Source organism: Dendrobates tinctorius, unplaced genomic scaffold (assembly GCF_039654945.1).
Source record: "Dendrobates tinctorius isolate UK_male_01 unplaced genomic scaffold, ASM3965494v1 ptg000093l, whole genome shotgun sequence".
Taxonomy (NCBI): Eukaryota; Metazoa; Chordata; class Amphibia; order Anura; family Dendrobatidae; genus Dendrobates; species Dendrobates tinctorius.
Genome location: NW_027361761.1, coordinates 15,301,858 through 15,315,115, shown reverse-complemented (window position 1 = coordinate 15,315,115; position 13,258 = coordinate 15,301,858). Strand labels below are relative to the sequence as shown.

Sequence of the window (13,258 nt, the reverse complement as noted above, 5' to 3'; positions counted from 1 at the left end):
TTATCAGCCTATGCTGCCGGGTGAAAGTAGGTGCTGAGTGACTTGGGCCTGCTGCTTGCACCCTGGATGTGCACCATGTCTAGCTGCTGATGCACCTCTTCCGCGGCCGCCGCGGGGACGTCCCTTCTTCATCTCTATCAATGGATTCAGAACGGCAAGAAAAACCGGATTACTTACCGGTAATACTCTTTTGTAGAGTCCACGACAGCACCCACTGAGAGAGGGGATCCGCCCCCGGAACAGGAAACCTACAGAGAGATAAATGGGGCGGTCCCCCTCGCTCCCTCAGTTTGTGTTACCAAGAACAACGGAGGAACCGCCATACATGTTTTAGTCATTTTGCTTGGGCGATTCATATATCTTACCCCTATGCAGTTTTAAGCTTACTAAGTTTAATCACATATCTAACTTAAATTATAATCTCCACCACCAAGGAGACCCATGTGTGAAAAAATTCTTACGGGAGGGAAGTGAGCGGGTGCTGTCGTGGACTCTACAAAAGAGTATTACCGGTAAGTAATCCGGTTTTTCCTCTTCGCCACGACAGCACCCACTGAGAGATTTTCAGAGATAATCACTTGGGCGGGCACACCGTGTTAAGGACTGATCTACCAAAAGTTAGATCCTTGGTAGAGGACAAATCTAGTCTATAGTGACTATAAAAGGTAGATGGAGAAGACCAGGTTGCAGCCTTACATATTTGTTCAATTGGGACGTTCGCCCTCTCGGCCCAGGAGGATGATATGGCTCTAGTAGAGTGCGCCTTAATCCCCAGTGGAGGGTCTTCTCCTTTTGTCAGATACGCCATTGTGATCGCATCTCTAATCCATCTGGATATCGTGCCTGATGTAACTGCAGACCCCTTCCTGCTGCCCTGGAATGAGACAAAAAGAGACCTACTCTGCTTCCAGGGAATGGTCCTATCAAGGTAGGCTAGCACAGCTCTTTTCACATCTAAGGTGTGATATTTCTCCTCGTCCTGTGTTGACGGGTTCTCATAGAATGAAGGTAGGCATATCTCTTGAGACCTATGAAATTTAGTTGCCCGTTTGGGCAGGTAGGACGGGTCCGTCTTTAAAATGAGACTGTCTCATGTTGTTAACAGGAACGGTGGGTCTACTGACAGAGCATGAAGATCACTCACTCTCCTGGCCGATACTAAGGCCACCAGCATAGCCGTTTTCAATGAGAGGCACTTTACTGATGCTGAGCTTATGGGCTCAAATGGTGCCTGAGTGAAGGCATCCAAAACCAGAGTAAGGTTCCACGCTGGAAGTCGAGGCACATGCACCGGTTCTGCTCGTTGACAGGCCGAGATAAACCGAGTCACCCATCTATTTGCTGCCACGTTATAGTTAAATAGGGCTCCTAGGGCTGACACGTGGACCTTAAGAGTGCTTACTGAGAGTCTAAGTTCTCGGCCTCTTTGTAGAAACTCTAGAATGGCCGTAATGGGTACTTCACCAGCTAGTTTTGTTGGGTGAAAGGCAGAGGAACTTCCTCCACACCTTAGCATATATTTTTGTCGTGGACTCCTTCCTGCTTTGTAGCAGGGTATTGATTAGGTTCCTTGAGAAACCCTTCTGCCTCAGTAGCTCCCTTTCAAATTCCAGGCCGCTAGGTGCAGGGCTTTGGCCTGTGGATGGTAGCAGGGTCCCTGCGAGAGAAGATTCTGGTGCAGCGGCAGGATCCACGGGTCGGTTACCGACATGGCTCTCAGCCATGAAAACCACGGTCTTTTTGGCCAAAACGGGGCTATCAAGATGACCCTCGCCCTCTCCTGTCTTATTTTCCTGACTACTATTGGTAGTAGCACCATCGGAGGAAAGGCATAGGCTAGTTGGAATGCCCAGGGTGCTTGGAGGGCATCTAGAATATCTGGGTTGTCCGACCTGTAGAGAGAAGCAAACCTTTTTACGCGCCTGTTGGCTCTGGTTGCGAATAGGTCTATCTCCGGTCTGCCCCATTCTGACGCTATCATTTCGAAGACGTCTCTGCTGAGGACCCACTCTCCCTGGTATAGGGCCTGGCGACTGAGATAGTCTGCTCGGGAGTTGTCCACTCCTCTTATATGGAGCGCTGACAAGGAGAGAAGATGGACCTCGGCCATCTCCAGAATCTTTCCCGCGATAGACATCAGTGGCATTGACCGCGTGCCTCCTTGCCGGTTTATATAGGCCACTGCGGTGGTATTGTCTGTCTGGATCCTTACGCGGGCGCCTCTTAACTGCGGGAGGAAGTGAGATATCGCATAAAAAATCGCTGTTAGCTCCTTAACATTAGAGGAGACCTCTATTTCATTCTCCCGCCACCAGCCTTGTACCATGTGCTCCTCTAGGTGGGCTCCCCAACCTAAGGGGCTGGCATCCGTGGTGAGTATCTTGGAGGGAGTCACCCACCACTGTACTCCCTTCGATAGATTGGAAGGAATTAACCACCATTTTAGGGATTCAACCACCTCGGGCGATAGGGATATCTTCCCTTCCAGCCGCCCCTGTAGTCTATCTATCTCCTGCAGAATAGCCCACTGTAGTCCTCTAGAGTGGAACTGAGCCCATTGCACCGCTGGAATGCATGATATTAGTGACCCCAGCAAGGACATGCCCTGTCTCAATGATATTACGGGTCTTCCTGTAGCATTCTGTACTTTGTCGATTATGGCCATTACTTTGGCGTTTGGCAGAAAGCACTCCTCAGTTACGGAGTCTACTTGCAGGCCCAAAAACCTTTGACAGGTCATTGGCTCTAGTCTGGATTTCTCCCAGTTAATTAGCCAACCCAGTGTTTGTAGGGATGAGATAATCCTAGCTATTCTTGCTTCACACTGTGAAACAGAATTCCCCACTATGAGTAGGTCGTCTAAGTAAGGGACAACTAGGGTGTCATTCAGCCTTACATATGACATTACTTCCAGCATTAATTTGGTAAATACCCGAGGAGCCATGGATAGCCCGAAAGGCATTGCCGCAAACTGGAAATGCTGAATCCGACCTCTGAACCAGACTGCTACCCGCAGGAACCTTTGGTGCCCTCGATATATGGGGAGATGGTAGTAGGCGTCCTTTAGGTCCAAGACCGCCATATAACACCTGGGAAACAAAAGCTTTATTGCAGATTTAATCGACTCCATTTTAAACGACCTCAGTCTTAGGAAGGTATTAAGTTTCTTTAAATTTATTATAGTCCTGTAAGAGCCATCTGGTTTTGGGACTAAGAATAGAGGAGAATAAAAGCCCATCCCTGTTTCGTCGTCTGGGACCTCCACTAGAACCTGTTTAGTTAGCAGTACCGCAATCTCCATCTCCAGTGCTTCCTGCTGAGATCGGGACTTCATAGAAGTCAATAAGAAGGAGTTTGGTGGATACCGAATGAATTCTAATTTTAGGCCTGATGATACAATACTTAGGGCCCACGGGTTTGATGTCACCTTCATCCATTGGCGGCTGAATCTTAATAGCCTGCCACCTACCGGTATAACGGTTTTATCGGGATCTGTCTCCTCTGAAGGGACGTTTCCCGAATAGGTTGCCTCTTTGCTTGGGGTCCTTATTTCCCCAGCGGTCCTGGGGTCTAAAGTCTTTCTTTTTACCGAACGGCGGCTTCCTGTAGGCCCTCCTGTTGAACGGAACATACGGGTTAGGGAACCCCTTTTTCCTCTCCCCCGCTTTTGTCAAAATCTCATCCAGCTCTGTACCAAACAGGTACTTACCCTGGCAGGGTATAGCACACAATCTAGTTTTTGTTTGTGTGTCTCCTTTCCACCCCTTCAACCATAAGGCCCGCCTGCCAGCATTGGTCAGTCCTGCCGCTCTAGCCGACAACCGGAGAGAATCCGCGGAGGAGTCGGAGAGGAAAGCCGCTGCTCCTTTAATGAGGGGCATAGAGGAAAGAAGCCTACTCCTAGCTGCTCCATTTTTAATATTGTCCTCCAAGTCGTTCAGCCACACCAACATAGATCTTGCCGTACATGTGGCTGCTATTGCGGGCTTAAAGGCTGCCGTACAAGCTTCCCAAGATCTTTTGAGGAATGTATCGGTCTTACGATCCGAAGAATCAGCCAAAGTTCCCGAATCCTCCACCGGCAAGGAGGATCTACGGGAGGTAGAGGCCACTGCCGCATCCACCTTGGGGGCTCTCGACCAGGCCGTTAACTCCTCATCGTCAAAGGGATACTTACGCTTTGACGTTAAGGGGAGGAAGGTCCTTTGACCTTGTTTCTCCCATTCCCTCTTAACTAGGTCTTTTATAGCTGGGACCACTGGGAATGCTCGGATCTTTTTACGAGAAATACCCGCAAACATAATGTCCTGAGGGGTCTTGGGGTCCTTACTCTCCGGCAACCCCATGGTATTTCGGACAGACTTCACAAGATTACTGACACTGTCCGTGGGGAAACACGTCTGATCCTCGTCCTCTGAGGAAAGGTATTCCTGGGACTTATCGGAATCTAGTTCTCCGGTATCTGACGGCGACCTGGACGCCAGCGAGACTCCTCCTTTAGGTGAACGTATTTCTCTCATGGAGGAGTGACCCCCTAGACTACTGGAACCGCCTAAGGCCCGTAGTTCCTCTCTTATCATTGCCCGGATATCCTCCTTCTTTCGTGAGGATTCCTCCTGCAAGGCCTCCTCAACACATGATTGGCATAATCTCTTTGGGTGGCCATCCGGGAGGGGCTGCGAACATAAGGCACACTCTCTATGTTTCGCCTTCTCTGTTCTTTTATCCTAAAGGGGGTATGGACCAGAAAGAGAAGGCTATCAATTATCTAACCTGACCAAAAAACACTCACCCGTGAATTTCGTCAGCAACTACCGGCTGCGGTGTCCGGGACCCAGGCTGAGGCGAGGCATGGGACGACTTCTTTTCCTTACGTTTCTTCTCTAACGGCTCATCTTGCCTGGAAGGCCCAATGGAATCCTTCCTAGAGCTGCCACTTCTTCTGGTGCTATTGGTTCTCCTCGTAGCACTGCTCTGTCTACTACCAAGTGGGGATACCACTGGCTGACCTAATGGGAGCGAAGCTGAGTCATCTAAGGACGACATGACTGCGCACTGGCGCTGTGTCTGTGGCTTCCTTTTAAAGCCTTTGCTATAGCTGCTCCTCCTCTTTTTTTTTTTTTTGTCCACCATTTTTTTTTTTTTTTCTTTTTCTCCCCCTACTGCGCATGCGCGGGCGTTGTCCCGCGGTCTCTGCCTTCAGCCTGATCCCGGAAGTCCTCCTCCACTTCCGGGTTGCCTCTCCTGGAGCGCTGGGTCACCGCAAATAGTGATGCGGCCGGCGACATCGCGCGTCTGCGCCCCCTCTCCACGCACGGGGTCCTTCTCCTGCCCAGGTATGACTCCCAGCAGCGCCGCTCAGCACATACCGCACAAGCCCTTCTGCCACTCTGGGGGGGGGAGCGCCGGCCTCAGTACGCCCGATGGCGTTCGTAATGCGTCCACCCCCTTGGGGGGGGGGAGTATAGCCATAACCCCAGTGAGCTTTGGCACCACTTTCGCCTCCAGCCTCACCTGCATTACACCAGCTCTGGGGGGGGGAAATACACCTCTCCGCCTGACGCTGCCTCCGGTCCTGGGGCCCCTGCTGCTCATATTCTGCACGCAGGCGGCTACCAGACCAGGCATCCTCTTCTGCGGGTTCCTTTCCAGGAACAGGAAACCAAAACTGAGGGAGCGAGGGGGACCGCCCCATTTATCTCTCTGTAGGTTTCCTGTTCCGGGGGCGGATCCCCTCTCTCAGTGGGTGCTGTCGTGGCGAAGAGGAAAATAATTATTAGGAATTAGTGTGCTTATTCCTGTTGGAGTACAAACAGGTATAAGAAACACTAATGGCACTGTATGATGATGGTGTGTCTGCTACACTTTATTTGAATCTAGTGTGGCCTACACAAAGAGTAACGTGTGTTTGTGGTATTGGTGTACACGTTACGGTCGGATGTCACAGCGCAGTAAATGACACTGCTGTGATACCAAAAAAAAAAAAGGATTCTCCTGGACTGGGCCAGGTGCTGTGTGGCACCAGCCAGAGGTTGTTTGGGTCCCTCACAGCACAATCCCTATATAGTGTTTAACTTTTAGGAAAAAGTAGGGGAAGGGGATTTAAGGGATGAAAAGAAAAGGCAGTGAGACACACACCACACAGTGCTGCAGCAAGAGGAGCTGCAGCAGCTGCAGTGAATGTGCGCTGCACTGTCTCACTAAGCACCTCACTGAGAGCCTGCACAGCACAAAAAATGAAACTGAGCGGGGTCAGTGAGGAAAAAGACTACTTCTGTAACACACAGGGGCTGCTACAGTCACTGAAAAACAATTTCTATCGCTATTCCGAGATCTCTCCCTATCTCCAACAGCAACCTATCCCTATCTGCTTTCACAGTAGAGTGAGGCTAAAATGGCAGGCGCAGCCTTTTATACTGCCTGATCACACCATCCAGCCAGCCAATCGCAGCGCAGCCTCTAGCTAGCAAGTTTGGACGCCTCCTACCAAGCTTAGGGGAGTTACACAATGTTGTCAGCAATTCTTCAGCTCCTGATTGGCTCCACGGAGCGCTCAGAGGCTGAAGGATTATGGGATTTCCGATTTCCGATGTGAAAAAAATATCGGAATCGGAAATCGGAATTCCGATATCGCAAATATCGGGCCGATTTCCGATATTTCAATATCGGAAAGCTCATCCCTAGCCATGAGCAAATACCCTTAGTACTGTCGAAATGATCTCAACATATATAGAGGCGGGTAAATGGATGGTAACGGTTTGTCAGCTTCAAGCATCATGAGGAAACTTGAAGGGCCACACGCGAGGTCATATGAGCCTTCTCTTGCTCTTTAATTTTATGCTTTGTAAAAAATGTCAGGAGGATTTGTTTGAACAATATATGTGAATTGAACCAAATTGACTGAATTCTCCAGTTTAAGCAAATTTCATCTCTTATAAGAATCACCTTTAAAACTTTTTAACATATTTTTTAAAAAAACCTTTCAGCTAAGCTGTGTATGGTCTTGGAATGGCAAAAATCTCTAAGTTAATAAGAAAAAGATGCTGTCCACTACTTGTGTTACTTCTTCTAATACCCGTTGCTTAGCCCCAATAAAATAGTAAAGCTTATTCTCCCCTTCATGCTGGTGCCGTTCCCGCGGTCGCGGCACTAGTTCTCTCAGGGCTCCCATGCTGTTGTTGTGACACTTGACACCGGCTTCCAATCAGCGCTGTAGTCACTGGCCCCACCTTCGGACAAATCAAACATGATAGTGAAGTCCGGGCTGCAGCTACGTCACAAGACACAACACTACATGAGAGCTCCGGGAAGAGCGAGTACCGACACCGCCGGAACAGCGCTGGCACGGGAGGCGAGTTTGAGCTTTATTATTTTATTAATTAGGCCAAACATTTTGATCAAGACTGACTTGTCCTAGTAGTGGACAACCCCTTTAAGTTCTATAAACATAACTTTAATTTGGCTACCAATGTAATTTTTGGGAACTTTCTTTTGAGCATTGAAGATTTATTTTATACATCTCGGTGGAGGTTTACTTAGACTGATTTTGGCTTACAAATACTATGCAAAATACTGACCAAATATTGACTGTGTGAACATGGCCTTAGATTTTCAAACAGGGATGCGTGTGACCACTGGTTTACAGCAATGTTCAGGTATTTCCCTATCCATGCCTACTGTTAAACTACATATCTAATATACATATTTTTTTTGTGGGGGATGATGATTGCAAATTATTAATCTGGGCCTCTATGCTTTAGCATATTCCTAGTGACTGCCAAATTGCTTCTGCTTTTTTTTTTACCGATATCCAAGGGTGCAACAGTAGCTGTCACAGAGAACACAACTATAGTGATGGGGGACAGGCAGGGAGCTGCAATAGCTTTACAAGCCACTAGTCAATTAATAGCTGGCACTTGATGTCAGCGTACTTGTTGTAGGCGACATCACTACCATGCAACGCCCATCCACATTACACCGCTACAGTATGGCAAATATGAAGCAGGAAAAGCACGCTACTCATACTCATGAGTGAGGACAGGTAAGAAAAATGGATATTTTTCTTTATTGTCAATGTGTTGGAGAAGAGCGTCAGTTCAGGGCACATTGTTACACAATGGGGCAAATTATTACAGGATAGGAGCCAGGACGTAGGACATTATTACAGTGGCTTATACATCTGACCAACATACTGATGGGGTCCTAAGTCCAAATTTTGCACCACGGCCACACGACTCTAGTTACACCACTGTCAATATCCCAATTCTTCTGGCATAGTGATAAAAGTATACATACCCGAACCATCCTACTTTCCATGATCGTGACATTTTCATTAACTAGATTCATGAGTTTTAGGATTGTAGGATCATCATATTCATATCTATGACCCAGAAGGATGGACACGATTATGTTGGCCACAGCAGCATTTATGATGGTTTGGTTATTGAATGGTTTCCCTGAAAATACAACGTGGGGAAGTTTTTAGTTCAAGCAATGAAAATAAAACTCATTTATTTGCTATTTTGTATGTCATTACCGGTATATGGAATTGCTCCAATTAAGGTTTTTATTACTCCATCCATCTAAAATAAAAATTAAGGAACTTTGCAAACACTCTTGATAAAAAAAAGAAAAATCACCCTTCCGTTTTGACTATCTGGCTTCTGTGCAGACACATGAAGACATTTTATGAACTGAATTACCTCCATAAGATCTGAATATCTGTAATAAGCAGTCACACTCTTCGGTGATCTTGTTTTCTATGTCCTTTCTCCCCATTCCATAGTCTCGCAATGTGGACAGCGTGAATCTTCTCATCACTTTCCAGTTCTCTCCATTGGAGAAGAGGATACCTGCATGGATAGAGGACAGGTCACTGCTGTTATAATAACTGCTAAAAATTGATGCTATGTGATAAGCCCAAGCCAGTTCTCCAGCCTTCAGGAGTTTTGTATACAGCAGTATGTGGCTCAGAAGCTCTATGCATATGCATTTTTGACAGTTTTATGATGTCAACCCCTATCTATACATCACAAATAGAAGTTCTCTGTACATCACTCATCTTATTGGATGCTGTACAAGAGATATCTGGCTGGTCACACTTTTGCTAGTACCATCTGTTTCTTAGCTGCTACAAAGGAAGAAGAACCTGGTGTGACCGGCTGATCATCCCATAGACACATTTTGAAATATGTGATGGTATTCTACTCCTCAGCATTCTTTCAAATTGCAAAATCAAGAATGAAAAGTCATGGACTTATGGAAATCACAGGATCAATAGCCATTATAATTATATGCAAATGCAAAAATGTAGAAAATAAATTGAGATTTTTAGAAAAATGTCATTTTCCAGTATGAGCATCACGCACAGAAAAACACACACTTACATCCTTGGCTTCATTCAATGCGGTTATTAATGGTTGTATAATGAATGTTCTGAGTACAGAATTCATCTTGTATATCTTTGAGATTGTTTTGTACGGGCTTCATTTTGGCAAGGTGAATCTTATCATATTTCTAAAATTGTTGGCTTTTTTTTCACTAACAAAAAAACAATTCCTGATTAGGTGTAGATACAGAGCCTTTCAGGTTTTCCTGATTGCTAACATGCTAAGAACCTCTAAATGGAAGTTGCGTTGCCTAAACCTAAACGTAACGAAAGTTATTAATAAAACTTAATTACATTATTCTTTTGACATGATTGATATTTGCCATTAGGAAAAATTCACTCAACGACTTTCAGATATGGTGGATCATTATATTTCCACAATCTTCAGTAAAATAATTCAATAGCTCCCCACTACCTGCGGTCTGTGCCGATTTTCAATTTTCTGTTTTGTAAGGTGCATTACTTGTTACTTCTCTATCTCTGATCCTTTGTAAACATATTGATTTTGTTCTTTGCACCTTGAATTATTACATTCCTCTTGTCCTCACTCCGTTCCATTTACATAACACTTCTCACCTTTCATTTTATTTCTAACAATAAAAATTTAGTGGTACTAAAAAACAAATCGTGGGATACTTTAGAAAAATGTCCGAAACACTGGTTCCACAAGTAATGTCAATGCAACGCCGAGCTTTTAGTGTACCTGAAATCAAGTAGAGTGGCTCCTCTACCGTAAATTATGCCACCCCACACCTTAAACCAGTGTGATGTTTCTTCATGAAGACCTCTTTATGGCACTGCCTATATGGTTTACACTTCAGATAAAACTGTGGCTATAATTACGTCCAAGACAAATGGAACTCAACACTGAAGAGGACAGATCTTCACTCCAGTCTATGTTTGAAGACCACGTTTGCAAAGCAATAGAGAGGTCTTCATGAGAGAACATTATACCCATCCTATTTCCAGGATTTTGAGGTGGGGTGGTATAAAAGGTGAAACCCTCAAGTCTTCATTGCCAGTACATTACTAGTTTGGTGTTGCATTGGTTTGGTTGTGGAACTATGATGAGACCATTTCTACAAAGTGTCCCAGGATCAGCTTTTAAACACAACAACACTAGAAAACATGTTGCTTGTGTTAGTGTGAGCAACTTTGTGTGACCTAAACCTGCTACTATGGCCTTTAGCACCTCTCCGGACTCATCTCCCATCAAACACATCTGGAACGTCATTGGTCAGAAATTACAATGGGAACTGCTAGCAGCGGATCCTTATGATTTCCATGCTCAAGCAAATTTAGCGAGGCAGAACATTCTTCAAACAATCACTAGTAACCTCATTGATAGCAGCCAAGGTGGAAAAGTGTATTTATTTATGTGCATGACACTTATATCTGATACAGAATAAATCGAGAGGTTTCGAAAATTTCTGCTACCATTATTCCATCATTTGCAGATTATTACTATATCTATCAATTCTTCGAGTTCCATTATTCCACAACCATTTTTCTCTTAGGTGTTGTAATTTCAATGTTGAGGAATGTATGACATGGCTTAGATACTGATGACATATGATTGGTCATCCATATAAGATAGATGGGGTCTGACACCCGGAACCCCCTTACTTGCAGTTTCAACGTCAGCTGAATGTAAAAGGAAAAACAGAATTGGAAAAGCACAGCTCTGTACACAATTTAATAGCTGCTCTCAGGTATTGTAACTCCACTTCTATTCACCTTAATAGGAGCTGAGCTGGCTGCCATGGATCAGGAGTCGGACTCCCAATGATCGGTAATCAATATCAAAGTCCAACAGAACCCCATATAAAATGTTGTAATAGGATATTTTAAATTAAGTTACTTAGAAAACAAGATGCTTTAGAGGAGACCTCATTTATATGTATAGTACATTTGTGCTCAGTACTAAAGATAGCACATGACATATTCCTTCTAAAGACCTTACTAATGACATTCATTATATGTGAAGGAAAGACATATAGGAAAGCTTTCTTTACATTTAGAGTAGTCAGACTGTGAAATGCTGACCACAAGAGGTAGCAATGGCCAAAAGTATAACAGCAATTATTGGAGAGCTGGATGCTTTGCTCAAATCTAATGGCATTGTAGGTGCCAAAAAAAATCTAGCGAAAGAGAATGTAAAACTGGCGGAGAAAGGTTGAACTTTATGGCCTTAAGTCTGTTTTTTTTCACTTATATAACACTGAGTGTTCGGAATCAGATATCATTTCAATCTTGTTTATTACTTACCATGCTCGTTTGATATTTTGGAACCCATTGCCGTACACGGCCTGCCGGCAAATTCCTCGGCGTGGTTGATGAGAGCATCTTTCACCGTGTCATAACCACACAGTATAACCAGCCTCTGGGCACCTAGATAGACTGTGAATATTGGTCCGTATTTCTTTGACATCTGGGTAAACATAAGATAATAAGAATATATATTAAAATGATTTTACAGCTTATCACGAAAAGCCTCCATTGAATGCATTTTTGCTGCAGCTAGTCTACATGTCGAAATCTGTTCTCTTCAGTGCTGACAGAAAATCTAATGCCCTAATATCTATTTCCTAAAAGGTGTTTTCTGATATTTAAAAAAAAAATGGGCCGCAAGGAAAAAAATTATATAAAATAAGAAACTAACCCCTAGTCCCCTTTCTCACTCTCTTGGATTCAGCACTGCCATGCTGGTGGTGGTCTTCGGTCTCTGGTTACTTCCTGTGTATTATTCATGCACACTTGACCACTACAGCCAACTACTGTCCCCTCCAGTGAGGTCATCATCATGGCAGGAAGCAAGTAGAGACTCTCGGGGGGTTATTAAATACCATTTGTTCCTCGTAGGCAATTTTGATAAAATAATAGACAATGAATTTAATGCTTTGAAAATATAACATGAATTTTGCAAATTTAAAAGTCTCCTAACTTTTTTTCCAGCCTAGGTGTTTCTACAGGGGTTGGACAAAATAATGGAAACACCTAACGTTTTGGCATCATAATCTTCGAACATGTTATAAACATGCAAACCGTGACATATGGTAATGTTTTGTAGTTGATTATTTGTGTTATGTGATATGTGTATGTAAATTAACTGTTTGTTTTGCAGAATTGTAAGAACCTGATACCAATGGCAGACCTCTCGGATTTTCAAAGAGGCCAAATTGTTGGTGCTCGTATGGCAGGCGCTAGTGTAACAGAAAGTGCCCGAATGCTTGGCGTGTCAAGATGTACTGTCTCCAAAGTAATGACTGCGTTTGAAAGAGAAGGAAAAACGTCTGCAGCAAAGCACAGGTCCGGCCGAAAATCGAAGTTGACTGAGAGAGACCGTCGGACTCTAAAGTGAATTGTGAGAGAGGATCGTAAGACCACGGCTCCAAAAATCACTGCTGAGCTCAATGAACACCTACAGAACCCAGATTCCATGAAAACTGTTAGTCGGGAGCTGCACAAATCTGGATTCCACGGAAGAACTGCAATTAGAAAACCGCTGCTCTCAATGACAAATGTTTCCAAGGGTTTAGAGTAGTGTAGAAACCTCCAACAATTGGTCCCTCGAGCAGTGGAAACGTGATATTCTCAGACGAATCATCGTTTACCCTATTTCCGCCTTCTGGCCGAGTGTACATTTGGAGACAGCCGAAAGAAGCATTCCATCCAGACTGACTTCTCCCAACCGTAAAACAAAGAACTGGAGGGTGTTTTAACTGAAGAATGTGCTAAAATTCCTTTGGAAACAATTCACACCTTGCATGAATCCATACCTCAGAGAATTGAGGCTGTAATCGCCGCAAAAGGTGGACCTACACCATATTAAACTAACTTTTGTTGATGTTTCCAGGTGTTTCCTTTATT

General features: G+C 44.7%; 1 protein-coding gene across 1 annotated transcript in view; it reads right to left on the bottom strand.

The window, feature by feature from the left end:
* Nucleotides 1-13,258, bottom strand: part of LOC141098572 (cytochrome P450 2C5-like) — a 150,970-nt gene that overhangs the window by 114,029 nt on the left and 23,683 nt on the right. Inside the window, exons 3-5 of the mRNA XM_073586478.1 lie at nucleotides 11,657-11,819; nucleotides 8,703-8,852; nucleotides 8,296-8,456 (exon numbers count right to left, since the gene is read on the bottom strand). Coding sequence (XP_073442579.1) covers nucleotides 8,296-8,456; nucleotides 8,703-8,852; nucleotides 11,657-11,819 — 474 coding nt within the window. The remainder of the gene's footprint in view (nucleotides 1-8,295; nucleotides 8,457-8,702; nucleotides 8,853-11,656; nucleotides 11,820-13,258) is intronic.